At 38.9% G+C, this 19292-nt stretch overlaps 1 protein-coding gene across 5 annotated transcripts in view; it reads left to right on the top strand.

Annotated features, from left to right (window-relative positions):
- HIPK3 (homeodomain interacting protein kinase 3) overlaps positions 1–19292 on the top strand; it is a 95037-nt gene that overhangs the window by 23839 nt on the left and 51906 nt on the right. For 4 of the 5 annotated variants that reach the window (XM_010358349.2, XM_010358353.2, XM_010358354.2 and 1 more), the window contains exon 2: positions 6742–7840. In XM_010358349.2, coding sequence (XP_010356651.1) covers positions 6744–7840 — 1097 coding nt within the window. In that variant the 5' untranslated portion in view covers positions 6742–6743. Of the gene's footprint in view, positions 1–6739; positions 7841–19292 lie in introns of those variants that run through there. The other variant, XM_010358351.1, reaches the window with a different exon arrangement.

The following is a 19292-nucleotide window of genomic DNA, read 5'->3' as shown; positions in this document are numbered from 1 at the left end:
ATCGTTTCTTAGTTGATAAGAACAATTGGCAAGGTCATGAATAATATAGCCGCAGAGGACAACACAGTATATATTTTAATGAAAAATAGGAAATAGTATTGTACTAAAAAATATTTTGGACTCTATGGGCTTCAGTAGCTCCTGGGAATATAGTACTTTGTAAAATCCATAAACAGCAGATATAACAAGTCATGAGTCTATCTGATGGAGGGTAGGAGAAGGAAAAGAGTTAATTACCTGGATATACTAGGAAGTCACAGTGGTCAAGTTAATAAGTAATTTATAGGTCTTATGGTTTTTTATACTTGTCTCCAGCACCACCACCTATGCCTTCTGGTGAACTATAAATTGCTTGGTATTTCTATCTGTGTTTATTTTCTAAAGTGCCTTTTGAGGTGGGTTCACAGAGCACAGTGGTTGAGAATTGGCTGGTGGGGGATAATAACACTTTGTCTAAGTTTCATGTAGTCGGTCCTGGTTGGAGCCTTGGGTTGATTGATTGCCTTCCAGCTTGGCATGTTGGGAAAGAAAAGCTAGCAACGGCAGGATCCAGAAATTGCAGCAGTTTTAAAAATTTCTCTATGTCATTTATCAGCTGTTTCTACAATTTAACATGGCATGAATTAGCCTAGAGTGGTGGGCATTGATCTGATTCCCTGGCACTTCATCCTGTTTTTTCAGACTTGGGGGCCCTAATTTGGTAGGACTTGAGTTTGCCTGTGGTTTTTGTACGGACGAGGTCATTGGTTCTCAGATTTTAGCATGACTCTACGTGACCCTGGGAGCTTGTACACTTTCAGATGGCTGGACCTTATCACAGACTACTGAATCAAAATCTTTCTGATTAGAGTTTTATGTGTATATTTACTTATTTATCCTTTTTTTTTTTTTTTTTTTTTTAGGCAGAGTCTTGCTCTGTTGCCCAGGCTGGAGTGCAGTGACACGATCTCGGCTCACTGTAACCTCCACCTCCTGGGTTCAAGCGATTCTCCTGCTTCAGCCTCATGAGTAGCTGGGATTACAGGTGTGTGCCACCACACCTGGCTAAGTTTTGTGTTTTTAGTAGGGTCAGGGTTTCACTATGTTGGTCAGGCTCGTCTCGAACTCCAACCTCAAATGATCCACCTGCCTTGGTGTCCCAAAGTGCTGGGATTATAGGTGTGAGCCACTATGCTTAGCCCTTACTTAACTTTTTATTAAGGAAAAATATAAACGTATTCAAAAGTAGACAGGATAGCATAATGAACCCCAATATACCCATCATCAAGCTTCTATAAATAACAGTTTATGACTCATTTCATTTTATCCATATCCCCATCCACTTTTTCCTCTTCTATATTATTTCAAAGCAAATCCCAGATTATTTTATTTTTAAATATATATGTTTTAATAGGTTCCACAGATGATTAAAAAACTTTCTTTGACCAGGTGATACATGTATGTAGTAAAGGATGCACAGTGAAAAGTAATTATTTTCATTGCTCCCAGTATTGTTACTCTTCACCAAGGCAAAGAAACCCTCAGTTTCTTTATGTATCTATAGATATTCAGTGCATATGCAAATATATGCATATAATTCCTCAACACATATGGTAATATCTGTTGTAAAGTACACATTTTTTGAAATCTTGCTTTTTTTCAGGTAGCAGTATTATCTTCAGAATCAGGTCAATAACAAGGCAAATAAATTGTCTTCATTCTTTTTAAATTGGTCCATGTGTCAAGGTCTGTTTAGTACCTTTTGATGGATATGTAGGTTATTTACAGTATTAGGTTGCTTTACACAGTGCTGCAGTGAATATTCTTGTACAGTGTCTGAGTTGCCTACATTTCTAGGTCAGAGGGTATGTTCATTTGCAATTTTGTTAAATACTGCCAGATTGCCTTCCCACTATCTGTGTATGTATGGTGTACAGTGTTCTTCTATATTTTTCATGTCTCTCCTACTTATGTTCATGCTTTCCTTTAAATCCACAAGTATATAATAGCTGTTTTAAAATTTATCTGTTGGCCAAGCTCAGTGGCTTATGTCTGTAATTCCAGCACTTTGGGAGGCCAAGTCAGGAGGAGAATTGCTTGAACCCAGGAGTTCGAGACCAGCCTGGGCAATATGGCAAGACCCCATCTCTACAAAATTTAAAAATTAGCTGGGCATGGTAGCACATATCTGTGGTCTCAGCTACTTGGGTGGCTGAGGTGGGAGGATCATTTGAGCTCAGGAGGTCGAAGCTGCAGCGAGCCGTGTTTGTGCTATTGTACTTTAGTCTGGGCAACAAAGACTCTGTCTCAAAAAAAAAAAAAAAAAAAAAAGGGCTGGGTGCAGTGGCTCATGCCTGTAATCTCAGCACTTTGGGAGGCCGAGGTGGGTGGATTACTTGAGGCCAGGAGTTTGAGACCAGCTTGGCCAACATGACGAAATCCTGTCTCTACTAAAAATAGAAAAATTAGCCAGGCGTGGTGGCGGGTGCCTGTAATCCCAGCTACTCGGGAGGCTGAGGCAGGAGAATTGCTTGAACTTGGAAGGTGGAGGTTGCAGTGAGCCATGATCACGCCACTGTACTCCAGCCTGGGCAACAGAGTGAGACTGTCTCAAAAAAAAAAATTATCTGTGAATTTAATCATCTCTTTTTCTGAGTCTATGGGTATGGGTTACAGAAGTGGTTTATAAGTTAGGAGAATTATGGCAATGTTAAATTATCGAGCAGGGTGCAGTGGCTCGAACCTATAATCTATTTGAGATTACTTGGGAGGCTGAGGTATGAGGATCATTTAAGAACAGGAGTTCAAGACCAGAGTGGGCAATACAGTGAGACCTAGTCTCTTAGAAAAACTATTGCAGGTAAGATTGGAAACCTCACAAAAGTGCCTTAATGGATGAGTTTGATACATTTAGCAGTTTTCAGTGTGGTTTTTCTTCATTAAAAGAACGATCAATTGATGGAGTTTCAAGATCTCTTCTGAGTAAAGGTATGGAATAAATGTCAGTAGATGCCAATGAGATGGTTTGGAACTCCAGAATTTCTTTTTTTTTTGAGACAGAATCTCACTCTGTCACCCAGGCTGGAGTGCAGTGGTGTGATCTCAGCTCATTGCAGCCTCTGCCTCCTGGGTTCACGCCGTTCTCCTGCCTCAGCCTCCTGAGTAGCTGGGACTACAGGTGCCCACCACCACGCCCGGCTAATTTTTTGTGTTTTTAGTGGAGATGGGGTTTCACTGTGTTAGCCAGGATAGTCTTGATCTCCTGACCTTGTGATCCGCCCGCCTTGGACTCCCAAAGTGCTCGGATTACAGGCATGAGCCACTGTGCCTGGCGAAACTCCAGAATTTCAATTTATGATTTTCTCTTACAGAATGAACATCAAGTCTTAATTTGTCTAGTAAGGTTTTGTAGCAGATTTATTAAGGTCAAGTCAAATTAGGAATGTGGTGGATTGTGCACAGGAAAGCTGAAGGAGGTATAAATTTACACCTTTTATCTGAAAGGCCATGCATTTACTTGTTCCTTTTACCATACCTTAGCTATTGACTATGGGCCAGTTACCTAGTCTTGGTAAACTTCAGTTTCCTTTTTTTTTCTTTTTTCTTTTGGAGATGGAGCCTCACTCTGTTGCCCAGGCTGGAGTGCAGTGGCACGATCTTGGCTCACTGCAACCTCTGCTCCTGGGTTCAAGCGATTCTTGTGCCTCAGCCTCTCCAGTAGCTAGGATTGTATGTGTGCACCACCACACCTGGCTGATTTTTGTATTTTTAGTAGAGATGGGGCTTCACCACGTTGGCCAGGCTGGTGTCGAACTCCTGACCTCGTGATCTGCCCACCTCGACCTCCCAAAGTGCTGAGATTACAGGCATGAGCCACTGCGCCTGGCCAACTTTAGTTTTCTTAAAAGCAAATTGGAAAGATATTGCTATGATTAGATAAAATATTGTAAATAAAGTGGTAAACTGTTGCATAGTAAGTGCTCAGTAGGTAGTTGCTCTTATTTTTAATACAGATATTACAGATTGTGATGGTAATCTGTGGATTCTGAGTTAAAGAACTGATGTTTGTGATTTGTTACAAGAGTAGGAGACCACATAGTTAATATAATACAGATTTTTAAATTGTAGAAAATGAAGATATTTCAACCAACCAACGAACAAACATTTATTGAACACCAACTCTATATCCTTGGCACTTTGCTTTAGATCTAGTGTGAAAGACAGATATATACACTGACAATTACAATATAATGAAATGTAATCGCAAAATGAGAAGAATTTAGGAACTACTGTGAGAGCACTGAATGCTCACCCCTGCCTGGAGGGTGAGTTTATATGTTTCTGGAAAGGCTTCAGCAAGGATATATTATTTTACTTTGATTGAAATCTAAAAGAGTTTTTAAAGTGTTCAATAGTAGATGTGAATCTGGGTGCAGTGGCTTATGCCTGTAATCCCAGCATTTTGGGAGCCTAAGATGAGAGGATCACTTTAGGCCAGGAGTTGGAGGCTGCAGTGAGCTATGATTGTGCCACTGCGCTGCAGCCTAGGTGAGACCTTGTTGAAAGAAGAAAGGGTAGATGTGCAGAAAAGCACTAAGAGAACACAATGCAAAGTTCCTGTATCTGGTTTCTCAGCTTATTTTTACACTTGTTCATTTGTATTAGGATTTTACCATTAGGAAAATTACCAAGATAATTTTATACAAGTAGAAAACATGGAGTATTACTTAAAGTGATGATTCTATCAAATGGTGGTTTTGATGTACATGTTTATTATATGTTGTTGTGGCAGACCAAGTAGATGGAAGGCAGATCTAACACCTGTGTAATTATCAGTTTTTCTAGCTATGGTACTGAGGATTCATTCTTATGTGTATATATGTTTTAAGTTCCTATAGATAGGTCAGCAGTTGCTAGGTGGATTTCATATTTTATAAATTCTAAGTTGGTAAAATAAGGTCATAGGGGAGAATTAAGTATGCCAGAATAAAACTGAATCCTCTTTCGTATCTATGTTATATCTGAATCAAATAATGTTTATAAAATCATTAAACACTTAATGGTTGTGTGGTAAGAATGTTGGCTATTTCACCTTCAGTAAATCACATCCTTTTTGGATGCAGGCATAAAATAAATAGAATGTCATTTAGTCCTTGAGAACTTGAGAATGATTTTAAATCTGTTTTTCAAATATGATTTGAAATTTGATTTGAAAATATGCTTTGAAAATTTCAAATATTTTCCAATATTATTTGGAGGAAGTTTAAAGGAATATCCATATAATAAAGTACAAATTGAGAAGAATGAGAACATGAATATAACTGGGTAGAAAGTCATTAACTTGTCTTTGTAATATAATGCTTTTTAAGATCAAAGGATAATATATTTAGTAAATAGAATGTAGGATCAGCTATTCATGAAATGGGCACCCTAATTTTATTTAAAATCCCTGCCATAGGTGGGGCGTGGTGGCTCACGGCCTATAATCCTAGCACTTTGGGAGGCCGACGCAGGTGGGTCACCTGAGATAAGGAGTTCAAGACCAGCCTGGCCAACATGGTGAAACTCCATCTCTACTAAAAATAAAAAAAGTAGGCGTGGTGGCGCATGCCTATAATCACATTTACTCGGGAGGCTAAGGCAGGAGAATCGCTTGAACCCGAGAGGCCAAGGTTACAGTGAGCTGAGATTGTACCGCACTCTAGCCTGGGCGACAAGAGCGAAACTCTGTCTCAAAAAATACATATATTTTTTGAGACATATAATATATATACATATGTTATAATATATACACATATATACATATAATATACACACATATACATATGTACATATATCATAAACATTGTATATACATATATATCATATGTACTATATGTATATATGATATATTTATTACATAAATATACATATATAATATATACACACATATATAATATATATTATATATATAGTTAAAGCAGACATAGATTTTTTTTCCTCCTGAGGCAATTCTTGGGCTTTAGGTTTAAGAAATATACCTATAAACTATGTTTATGTAATGCATATTTTCTTTTCTTGTCATTGGTTCATACATTTTAATTTGGTAATAGAGTGTTTTACTTTTGTCAAATGTGTACAGTTAAAGGATCTGTACTTTTTTTTTGAGGCAGAGTTTTGCTGTGTTTCACAGGCTGAAGTGCAGTGGTGCAATCTCGGCTCACTGCAACCTCTGCCTCCCGGGTTCAAGTGATTCTCCTGCCTCAGCCTCCCAAGTAGCTGGGACCCCAGGCATGCACCACCACGCCCAGCTAATTTTTGTATTATTAGTAGAGTTGGGGTTTCTTCACTATGTTGGCCAGGCTGGTCTCGAACTCCTGACCTCAAGTGATCTAACTGCCTCAGCCTCTCAAAGTGCTAGGATTACAGGGATCTGTACTTTTCTTTTGAGGGAAAAGGTTGGCACCGTTTCTAGGGCATATTGGCCATTTCAGCTTCTCAGTAAATATTTGTTAAGTAATTAAATGCACTTGATTCTTTATTCTTAGACTTTTTATGCAATACTCAGAATATCTGAAGCATCAATTAACTGAAATGGAGATATTAAAAAGACAGTTATCTTCTCCAAGGGAAAAAATCGTCTTAGTGGAAATTAATTACTGTTTTACAAATTGTGAATTTAATTAACCCTTAAGAGTTTTCTTCCTGAGATTTAAAATTGAAAAAAAAATTGTTGACATTAATATTTCTTCTTTCCTTTTTTTTTTTTTTTTTTTTTTGCAGGTATGGCCTCACAAGTCTTGGTCTACCCACCATATGTTTATCAAACTCAGTCAAGTGCCTTTTGTAGTGTGAAGAAACTCAAAGTAGAGCCAAGCAGTTGTATATTCCAGGAAAGAAACTATCCACGGACCTATGTGAATGGTAGAAACTTTGGAAATTCTCATCCTCCCACTAAGGGTAGTGCTTTTCAGACAAAGATACCATTTAATAGACCTCGAGGACACAACTTTTCATTGCAGACAAGTGCTGTTGTTTTGAAAAACACTGCAGGTGCTACAAAGGTCATAACAGCTCAGGCGCAGCAAGCTCAAGTGCAGGCACCTCAGATTGGGGCGTGGCGAAACAGATTGCATTTCCTAGAAGGCCCCCAGCGATGTGGATTGAAGCGCAAGAGTGAGGAGTTGGATAATCATAGCAGCGCAATGCAGATTGTCGATGAATTGTCCATACTTCCTGCAATGTTGCAAACCAACATGGGAAATCCAGTGACAGTTGTGACAACTACCACAGGATCAAAACAGAATTGTACCACTGGAGAAGGTGACTATCAGTTAGTGCAGCATGAAGTCTTATGCTCCATGAAAAATACTTACGAAGTCCTTGATTTTCTTGGTCGAGGCACGTTTGGCCAGGTAGTTAAATGCTGGAAAAGAGGGACAAATGAAATTGTAGCAATCAAAATTTTGAAAAATCATCCTTCTTATGCTCGTCAAGGTCAAATAGAAGTGAGCATATTAGCAAGGCTCAGTACTGAGAATGCTGATGAATATAACTTTGTACGAGCTTATGAATGCTTTCAGCACCGTAACCATACTTGTTTAGTTTTTGAGATGCTGGAACAAAACTTGTATGACTTTCTGAAACAAAATAAATTTAGTCCCCTGCCACTAAAAGTGATTCGGCCCATTCTTCAACAAGTGACCACTGCACTGAAAAAATTGAAAAGTCTTGGTTTAATTCATGCTGATCTCAAACCAGAGAATATTATGTTGGTGGATCCTGTTCGGCAGCCTTACAGGGTTAAAGTAATAGACTTTGGGTCGGCCAGTCATGTATCAAAGACTGTTTGTTCAACGTATCTACAATCTCGGTACTACAGGTAGGTAACAACTCCATACTTTTTGGTTGTTTATTAATAAATGTTAAATTTCTGCCAAATGAAATAATTTTGTGTGTGTTTGTGGTAAAAGAGATTGATTCAGTTTAAAAAGGAAATCAAGAGAAGATCAATTTAGGTTTGTTTTAAAGAGATTTAAAAAATCAAGACATAAAATCTACCCAAGCAGGATAGAAATCTCCACTGCAAAATTCTATGCCAAAGACATCTGGTTATTTTTATTTTTAATGGAAGACTCGAAGGAATGATAGGTGATTAATAATGATCAAACAGAGGTCTTTAAATGTTGGAAAGTATTTACAGTAATTTTTGTGTATGTCATTGGGCATTTCAGTACTTGAGAGAAATAGTTTATTAGAGACATAATCATATGTAACTGAACATTTAGAAAAATTATATACAGGTTTGAGTAGCCGTTATCTGAAACTCTTGGGGCCAGAAGTGTTTTGGATTTCAGATTTTTCTGGATTTTGGAATATTTGCACTGTCAACTAGTTAAGCACCCCTAAATCTGAAAATTTGTTTCCTTTAAGTGTCATGTCAGTGCCCAAAAAGTTTCAGATTTTTGGATTTGGGATGCTCAACCTGTGTAAGAATTCAGAAAGTTATTCTGATTAATGATTTTAAGATTCAGATATAAAGCCGGGTGCGTTGGCTCATGCCTGTAATCCCAGCACTTGGGGAGGCCGAGGCAGGTGGATCACCTGAGGTCAGGAGTTCAAGACCAGCCTGCCCAACATGGCGAAACCCCCATCTCTACTAAAAATAACACAAATTAGGTGGGCGTGGTGGTGGGCATCTGTAATCCCAGCAACTTGGGAGGCTGAGGCAGGAGAATCACTGGAACCCAGGAGGTGGGGGATGCAGTGAGCTGAGATCGCACCATTGCACTCCAGCCTGGGCCACAAGAGTGAAACTCCATCTCAAAAAACAAAACAAAACACAAATATATTTCTTTTCCTTCCCGTGGCTCTTCAGGTCACCTGATCATAACCAGTTTTATTATGTTCTGTCCACATATATGCTATGGGTAATGCTATTTTGGTCTTGGTTCTGGGGGGAAGTTAAAGAAGAAAATAATACCCATGTAAAGTATTGATAACGTGCTACAATGTAACACTAGCCTGACGTACAATAGATAGTATGAGGGGCTAACTAGTGATTACCAAGATTGAGAATACTGAAAACTCATTCTGGAGTGTAAAATGGCTTTGAATTCATAGTTTGATAACTTTGAGCATTAATTATTTTCATATAAGCCTGAATGAATTTGTTATTGGTATATGCTACAGCCCTATGAGCTCCAACATGATGGACCTGCCATAAAATATAGACAAATACAGGATCTGCCAGTATTGGTCATTCATGCAGTTTATTGTTAGAAATGCTTAGAACATGGGGGATATAAATTTAGACCCAACAAGGGGTATTTTCTGATACTGCATTTGCCTTTGCACTGTACCTGATTACCCTTCTTGCAAGTATATGCTATAGTGCCCAGTACAAAATAAAGGAGAAATTAATTAGCTCCTACACAAATCAACTCTAAATATATGCCCTACTAGTAGGTTATCAGAAGGAATTGCCCATTTATGTCACTTAGTGTTAGTAAAGCTTATTAAAATATGTGTTAGAGCTGGGCTTAGTGGCTCACACCTGTAGTCCTAGCACTTTGGGAAGTGGGAGGATCACTTTAGGCCAAGAGTTTAAGATCAGCCTGGGCAACAGAGCAAAACCCTGCCTCTCCAAAAAAAGAAAAAAATAATCAGCCAGGAATGATGGGAAATACCTGTAGTCTTAGCTATTCAAGAGGCTGACGTAGGAGGATCCCTTGAGCCCAGGTGTTAGAGGCTGCAGTGAGCTATGATAATGCCACTGCACTCCAGCCTGAGCGATAGAGTGAGACCCTCTTAAAAAAAATAAATTATGTATTAGGAATTAGAAATAACAGCCTGATATACCTTTAGGATATTCTTTTTTAAAACATTATTTTTATTTTTATGGGTCCATAGTAGGTATATATATTTATGGGGTATATGAGATATTTTGATATAGGCATGCAGTGCATAATAATCACATCAGGGTAAATGGACTATCCATTCCTTCAAGCATTTGTCATTTCTTTGTGTTACAAACATTCCAGTTAGACTCCTTTACTTATTTTTAAATGTACAATAAATTATTGTTGACTGTGGTCACTCTGGTGTGCTATCGAATACTACATATTGTTCATTCTAACTATATATTTGTACCTGTTAACCATCCCTACTCCCGGCCCCCATCTACTACCCTTCCTAGACTCTGGTAACCATCATTCTACTCTCTATCTCCATGAGTTCAATTGTTTTAATTTTTAGCTCCCACATATGAGTGAGAACATTGTGAAGTTTTGTCTTTCTGTGCCTGGCTTATTTCAGGTAGCATAATGCCCTTTAGTTGCATCCAAGTTGTTGCAATCGACAGGATCTCATTCTTTGTATCCATTGTGTATATATATACCACATTTTCTTCATCCATTCATTTGTTGATGGACACTTAGGTTCATTCCAAATCTTGCCTATTGTGAATAGTGCTGCAGTAAACACTGGATTGTAGATATCTCTTTGATAGACTTTCATTCTTTTGGCTATCTATCTTAGTATATTCTTGATTGTATGGTTTTGGTAGTAGAGTGCTAGATACCATTAAAACTTCTTAGATCATTTAGAATTTTAAATTTGCTGTTGTTGCAGGGTAGTAGCTCTTGCTTAGTATCACATAATTAGATTTACTAGATATCTCTGCTCCCCAAAAGATTTTTTTCAATATACGAGATTAGCTTTTTTCTGGAAAAAAACTGTAAAATCTTATTTAACAGTATTAGAAGAATAGTAGTTTTTGTTTTTTTCTTTCCCTTGGTACTCTATGGATTCTGTTTTGAGAGCTTTTAGTAGTGAGCTAGCATATTATATAAACTCCCAGGCTTCAGCTGCTTGGGCTCTATATTTAGTTCACTTGCTAGTAAATGACTTCACTTCATTTGGGTCCTGCATTATTCTGCATATCAGAATTGCCTCATTTTCTTTATTTGAAATCTTTTCCACTAGAGTAAAAAAAAAGTCTTTTTTTTTTTTTTTTAATACTTGAGAATGTCTATTGGTTTACCAAATCTTTCAAGGGAATAAAGGAAATCCCTTAAAAAGCAATCTAAAATGCTAAATATTTTATGATACTGGTTTCTAGCATTAGGCCTTTGCACAAATACTAGCCTTTGTATTAGGAATGAAGAAAATCTGAGTAATTACTAAATAGTTTAGTAGTTTCTAATTTGTATTTATATATAAATTTCAGGTAAATAATTTACCTGATGTTCAGAAGCTATACAGTTGCGATGCTAAATTACAGGCTCTGGGTTTAGAGTGAAAAACAAAAGGCTCTTATTTGTAAACAAAGACTAGTGCAGGCATTTTGGTTGATGTTGCCTGGATAAAAAACTAAAAATAGATTTTATGTCATTTAGATTCAAGTGTTTGCAGACTTAGTAAATATTAAGGTATATTGGTGAAAATATATTGTAGTCCTTAATGATGTACTGTTTTAATATCTAGTGTAATTTTGCAAGAAAATGGCAGATACCATTACTCTCTTTAAGTGTTTGTTTGTACTTTATTTGGGACCCTGACAATTCTGGCCTAGTTGATGACTACGTTACTTACAAATCTGATTAGGCAGTAAGCTAAAGTGTCTTATACTTGATTTTTCAATTTTTGTTAAAATATTTTTTATTTCATAAATGAAAGCAGGAAGTGGAAACTAACCAAATTAAATATTTTTGAGCAAAGCACAGTAGGAATGCACATATCCTGATTTCTGAGGTAAACTATTTGTGTTTAAACACAGGTTTATGTGTTATTCTATTTCTTTGTACAACACAGAAGTGTAGTAGGGATATCTTAAAATAGACAGGGGACAGTGGCCAGAAATTGTTGACTACTATAGATGGTGAGGCTGTCTAACTCTTGCAGTGATACAAGCCAGAAGTACATGCTAAGGGCATTGATTTGCTTAAGGTCAGCATGTTCTAAATTCAGCTGCTTGAGTATGGTTTCTGTCAAGAACACGTAGGGCTCTTAAATGCATAAAAGGCTTTAGCCGCAGAAGGTGCTGTATTTATGAGGTGTGGTGGCAACATTCAGGTCATGAGTTTGTTTTTCTTTTTTTTTTTTGTTTAATATAGAATTTTAGCCTGTGATTCTGAGTCATTTCAGAACACAGAGACAGGAAAGTGGGCTGTAAAAACCTCTGTAGCAGTTATATTCTTTGCTACTCTACTGAGTAATTTACCTTTAATTGCTATTGAGTTTTAAAAAATGCTGTTTTGCATGTAATAGTTAACAAAAAGGTATGTAATGATAAACAGTTAATTTAGATATATTTATTCTTTCATGGCATCCTTACCTCTCATGCCTTCTTAGATCCAGAAGTATCAAAGTTTCTGTAACAAAATTAAGCTACACAGGAAGACCCATAAAATAATAACTAATATTTTACATAGGGTTCTTTATAATGAAACACTGTGTATGTATAATGCATCATTTTTTCAAAGTGCCTTTCGTTATATTTTCTAGTTTGTTTCTCACTTCTCTATGAGTTAGTTACTGGGCGGCATTACTCTTTGATAAGGAGAAAACTGGGACTTAACATAAGTCAAACAGGTTCAAATTCACACTGTAAGTTTAACTTTACAACTTTTGTTAGGTCTTTTTGGGTGCTGGTACTGTGCTAGGTGCTAAGAATACAAAGGTGATTTATATATGTTCATTAATTTATTTGATTAATTTCATCATTTAATGGAGGGGAAAAACAGTTTGCTTCGAGAAATGCCAGGGTGGAGAGATGTGTGCAGGGTGATATATGAACCCAAAGGAGCGCACTTAGCCTGATCTGAGGGGCAGGGAAGACTTCTAGGGGAGAGATGACCCCAGAATGACCCTTGAGAGCAGAGCAGAGAAGGAGCTAGGGTTGACTGTTCTTAAGCATTTTCTCTCACTAAGCTACTCTTAACCTAAAAAAAGCTCAGCATTGGGATGAAATTGTTGGTAATTTCTTTTGTATATCATAAAGTAGTTGTTTGGGAATCTTTATTAGACAAATACAAGGTTGTCAGTTGAGTTTAGTTTTAATAGAAGATTAGGAAATTCTAAAATGAAATGGTTTTCTTTTTTTTGAGACAGTCTCGCTCTGTTACCCAGGCTGGAGTGCAGTGGCGCAATCTCGGCTCACTGCAAGCTCTGCCTCCCGGGTTCACACCATTCTCCTGCCTCAGCCTCCTGAGTAGCTGGGACTACAGGCCCTTGCCACCACGCCCAGCTAATTTTTTTGTATTTTTAGTAGAGACGGGGTTTCACCGTGTTAACCAGAATAGTCTCTATCTCCTGACCTCGTGATCCACCCACCTCGGCTTCCCAAAGGATTATAGGCATGAGTCACCGCGCCCAGCCAAATGAAGTGGTTTTCAATGTCATACCTGTGGCTGCAAATGTATAGTACTTTACTATATAAAAGACTTTACATAGACACAGATGACTACATGTATCAGGCCTACTATTAAAAATTCTAGCAGAGCTCTTAAGTTTTTTTTTTTTGTTTTTGTTTTTAAAAACAGCTTTATTGAGATATAATTTACATACATTGAAATTCATTCATTTAAAGTGTATAATTTAATGGCTTTTAGTATATTTATAGTTGTGCCATCAGCACAATCAATTAAAATTTTAAGTTAAAAATTCTTTTGGCCAAATTATTTCTCACCTGACACAATTTTAGAATATTTACATTACCCTCAAAAAAAGCCCCTGTGCTTTTTAGCCATTGTTCCCCACTCTGCCCATCACCCCCAGCCCTGAGCAAATACTAATCTACTTGCTGCCTGTGTAGATCATCTATTCTGGACGTGTCATATACATGTAACCATACAATAGATGGTCCTTTTTGATTGGCTTCTTTTTTTCACTTAACGTAATGTTTTCAAGGTTCATCCATGTTGTAGGATGTATCAATACTTCTTTTTATTGTCAACAATAAACCATTGTATAGATATATATCACATTTTATGTATACATTCAGCAGTAGAATATATTAAAATTGTGTCAGTGAAAAGATGTGAATAGAAACTGTAATATGGTCCAAGGTTAAATATCAAAATATTTAGTGCCTCTAAAATGTAAAGTGTGGTGCTTGGTGCTGCTTGTACAGGAGGAGAACAAAACGAGTCTCTGCTTTTATGGTATTTGCAATCTAATGGGTAGACAAAGAACAAAAAAAAAGTAGTTGGAGAGGCTGAGTGCCATGGCTCACACCTGTAATCCCAGCACTTTGGGAGGCCAAGGTAGGCGGATCACCTGAGATTGGGAGTTTGAGTCCAGTCTGGCTAGCATGGTAAAACCCCATCTCTACTAAAAATGCAAAAATTGGCCAGGCGTGGTGGCAAGGGAAGCTGAGGCAGGAGAATCGCTTGAACCCGGGAGGCGGAGGTTGCAGTGAGCCGAGATCGCGCCATTGCACTCCAGCCTGGGCAACAGAGCGAGATTCCCTCTCAAAAAAAAAAAAAAAAAAAGTAGTTGGAGCAAGGAGAGAGGACAAGAGGAGCTCAAACTTTTTTGGTTCCTTTTTTCTTTAATTTTTATGTTGAAATTATCTACAACATACACAATAAGTAAATTTAGGCATACAAAAAAGTTGTAAAAATAGTACGAAGGATTCCTGTTATCCTTCATCCAGATTCCCCAATGTTTCAAATGTTAGTATTTGACCACCCTAGTTTCATCAATCATTCTCTCTTTACACACCCACATGCCCACACTCACCTACCCACCCACCTACCTTTTCCTACAGAGTTTGATATGAAGCTGCTTTACCTCTAAATGCTTCAGTGTACATTTCCTAAACATAAGGACATTCTCTTGCATAACTTCAGTACAGTTATCAAAATCTCATCCGTTAACATCAGTTCAGTATTATTGATTTGATGAACTGTTTAAACTATTTTTTTTTTTTTTTTTTAAAGACAGGGTATTGCTTTGTGGCCCAGGCTGGAGTGCTGTGGTGCAGTCATAGCTCACTGCAGCGTCAAACTCCTGGGCCCAAGCAATCCTTCTGCCTCATACTCCTGAGTAGCTGGGACTGCAGTCCTGAGCAAGCGTGCTGGGCCTGTATTTAAACTATTCAATAGCAATTTAGTTTTAACGAAATTAAAAGCAATTCAATACTGTTAGCTAATTTACTGACTTTATTTAGATTTTGCCAACTGTCCCACTAATGGACCTTTTTTTCTTGCTCAGAATTCAGTCCTTCATCACATGTTACATTACTTGTCCTGTCTCATTAGTGTCCTCTAATCTGGTGATATATCATAATGATGTGATTCTGATGTCTCAAAATGGGGTCACTCATATCAAGTAGCATTGAGCTCACAGCAAAGTCACCCCCACTCCCCCCAGCAATAAACATATATAATGGACTGCTGTGAAAACACCTGCCCTGACCGAGTAGCACCTGAGACCTGACACGAACCCATAGAAAGCACAGGTGACTGAGATAATGAGAATAGACCCATTTGGGAGAATGGACTGCTGTGACAACACTTGCCCTCACCGGGTACCACCTGAGACCTGAAGCGAACACATAGAAAGTGAAAGGTGGCTGAGATAATGAGAATAGACCCATTTGGGAGGATCATAAAATGTGCCAGGACCAGGCCTTGCTCGAGACGCTTTTAGAGGCTGTGCCCAGGAGAGCTCTGAAGCTTTCTCCCGATTTTGGCATCTGCTGCCACCCGGAGAGAAGCAGCCACTACCCCCACAACTCCACCCCATCCCCACCCAGGACGTCCGAAGGACTTCGGGACCGTTCGGCTCATCTGTTTGCATGTTGGTCTCCCTAGCCAAGGGTTGTGCTTGGTTCCTCACAGCCCCCTTTTCTTCTGCCTCTGTGTTGAGTATTGTTTGCATGATTGGTTGGCTGTGAAAGCCTTGCAATGAAATGTGAATTCGAGCTTATGTTGCGTCGTTATGAAACCTTAGGGCGTAGGCTCCGCCTTTGGTCGGAGTCAGCACACCTGTGCAGAACCTTGTTCACATAGCACTCTGCTTAAGGCCCGACAGCTGCAGCAGCTCCTTATGTCTTTCTTTGCCTTCATGCCTCTGATGCTTTTGAAGCGTACTGGCCAGTTATTTTGTAGACTGTTCCTCAGTTTGCTTATGGCTGATGTTTTCTCACGATTGGATTCAGGTTTTGCACTTTTGGCAGGAACTTTACAGAACTGCTGTTGTGTCCACACATATTGAGAGGCGCATGATGTCAATTTGTCCCATTATTGGTAAGGCAACTTTGATCACTTGGTCGAGGTGATGTAACTGCCAGGTTTTTCTCACTATAAAGTTACCATGTTTTTTCTTTGTGACTAACAAGTACAATATCTTGTGGAGAGATACTTTGAGACTATTCATGTATACTATTTCTCATCTTATATTCACTGACCAATTTGAGCATTGTTGATGAGTTTGGCCTTAAACAACTGAGGTTTGCCAAATGGTTTTCTAATTCTGTAGTTCCTCTGTTAGGCATTCTTCCACAAGTAAGAGCTTTTTTCCCCTCCCTTCCTTTCTTTAAGTGTGGACTCATAGATTTTTGTTAATTCAATGGGTTGTAAATATCACTCGTCATTCTTTGTTTTGTTCAGCAAATTATCCCAGATGGTTCAGAGAGAGCATCTTTCTTTAGGCTTACTCCAGTGTCCTTGTGGTATGTCCCAATCCTTCCTTCAGGGTTTACTTTCTGGCACCACAGATATTCTGACTTACCTTGTGCTTTTTCTGTCGAGCCCTTGGATTGGAGCTCTAAGGAGCACTTGTTCCTTTTACTGGAGAATGGCTTTTGGAAAACAGGACCTGGACACAGGCCAGGTGTGCTCATTGGTACTAGGATATTACTTCTTTTAGACCTTTTGAGTGGCAAAGTTAGAAAATATAGAGGCATACCTTGCTTTCGTGTTTTGCTTTATTGCATTTCACATATACATGCTTTTTACAAATTGAAGGTTTGTGGCAACCTTGCGTCAGGTCTGTTGGTGCTATTTTCTCAACAGCATGTGCTCGTTTTATGTCACTTTTTGGTAATTAATGATATTTCAAACTTTATTATTATATTTGTTACAATGATCTTTGATCAGTGGTCTTTGATGTTACTATTATAATTGTTTTGGGACACCACAAACTGCGCCCGTATGAAATGGTGAATGTAATAAATGTGTCAGCTCCGACTGCTCTAACAACCAGCTGATCCTTGGTCTCTCCTTCTCCTCTGTCCTCCCTATTACCTGAGACACAACAGTATTGAAGTTAGGCCAGTTAATAACCCTGAAGTGGCCTCTCAGTATTCTTAGAGAAAGGAAGATCTCATGTCTTTCGCTTTAAATCAAAAGCTAGAAATAATTAAGCTTAGTGAGGAAGGCATGTGGAAAGCCAAGGCAGGCTGAAAGCTAGGTCTATTGTGCCAGTCAAGTGGTGAATACAAAGGAAAAGTTCCTGAAGGAAAATAAAAGTGTTACTCCAGTAAGTAGTAAATGGTGAAAAAGCAAAACAGTGTTATTGCTGATATGGAAGAGAATTTTTTTTTTTTTTTTTTTTTGGATGGAGTCTCTCACTCTTGTCGCCCAGGCCGGAGTGCAGTGGCCCAATCTTGGCTCACTGCAACTTCTGCCTCCTGGGTTGGAGCAGTTCTCCTGCCTCAGCCTCCCGAGTGGCTGGGATTACAGGTGCGCACCACTACGCCTGGCTAATTTTTGTATTTTTAGTAGAGATGGGACTTTGCCATGTTGGCCAGGCTGGTCTTGAACTCCTGACCTCAGGTAATCCGCCCGCCTTGGCTTCCCAGAGTGCTGGGATACAGATGTGAGCCACCGCGCCGTCTGGAAGAGATTTTTGTGGTCTGGATAAGTGATCAAATTAGTCACAACATTACCTTAAGCCAAACTCTAAGCCAGAGCCATGCCCTCTCTTCAATTCTGTGGAAGTGGAGAAAGGTGAGGAAGCTGTAGAAGAAAAGATGGAAAGTAGCAGAGGTTGATTCATGAGTTTTAAGGAAACAAGCCACTCCATAACATAGAAGTGCAAGTGCTGATGCAGAAGATGTAGCTGAGATCATTGATGAAGGTGGCTACACTACACAACAGATTTTTAAAGTGGATGAAACAGCTTTGTATTGTAAGAACATACCATCTAGGACTTTCATAGCTAGAGAGAAGTCAATGCCTGGCTTCAGAACTTCAAAGAACAGGCTACCTTTTTTTTTTTTTTTTTTTTAAACTTGAGATGGAGTCTTGCTCCGTCGCTCAGGCTGGAGTGCAGTGGTGTTATCTTGGCTCATTGCAACCTCTACCTGCCAGGTTCAAGCGATTCTCCTGCCTCAGCCTCCCAAGTAGCTGGGATTACAGGGGCACACCACCATGCCCAGCTAATTTTTATGTTTTAGTGGAGACAGGGTTTCACCATGTTGGCTGGGCTGGTCTTGAACTCCTGACCTCAAGTGATCCTCCCTCCTTGGCCTCCCAAAGTGCTGATGTTACAGGTGCGAGCCACTGCACCCAGCCAGAACAGGCTAACTTTTTTGTTGGGATAATGCAGCTGGTGACTTTAAGTTACGGCCAATGCTCATTTACCATTCTGGAAATCCCAGAGCCCTTTAGAATTACGCTAAATCGACTCTGCCTTGACTCTGCCTGTGTTCTAGAAATGGAATACTAAAGCCTGGATTAGAGCATATCTGTTTACAGCACGGTTTACTGAATATTTTAAGCTTACTGTTGAGACCTACTGCTCAGACAGAAAGATTTCAAAATATTTATTACTGCTTATTAACAAGGCACCTGGTCACCCAAGAGCTCTGATGGAGATATATAGGGAGAATAATGTTTTCATGCTTGCTAACACAGCATCCATTCTGCAGCCCATGCATGCATCAGGGAGTCATTTTGACTTTCAAGTCTCATTCTTTAAGAAATATGTTTGGTAAGGCCATAGCTGCTATAGATAGTAATTCCTCCGGTGCATCTGGGCAAAGTAAGTTGAAAACCTTCTGGAAAGGATTTATTATTGTAGATGCCATTAAGAGCATTCATGATTCATGGCAGCATTAACAGGAATTTGGAAGAAGTTGATTCCAGCCCTCATGGATGACTTTGAGGGGTTCAAGACTTCAGTGGAGGAAGTAACCGCAGATGTGGTGGAAACAGCAAGAGAACTGTTAGTAGAATTAGAAGTGGAGCCTGAAGATGGAACTGACTTGCTACAATCTCACAATTAAACTTGAAAAATTGACGAATTGCTTCTTATTTTTTGTTTGTTTTGAGATGGAGTCTGTGTTGCCCAGGCTGGAGTGCAGTGGTACGATCTTGGCT

This window comes from Rhinopithecus roxellana, chromosome 15 (genome assembly GCF_007565055.1).
Source record: "Rhinopithecus roxellana isolate Shanxi Qingling chromosome 15, ASM756505v1, whole genome shotgun sequence".
NCBI classification, from domain to species: domain Eukaryota; kingdom Metazoa; phylum Chordata; class Mammalia; order Primates; family Cercopithecidae; genus Rhinopithecus; species Rhinopithecus roxellana.
The sequence above is the reverse complement of the archived record's forward strand: the minus strand, read 5'-3'. Positions and strand labels throughout refer to the sequence as shown.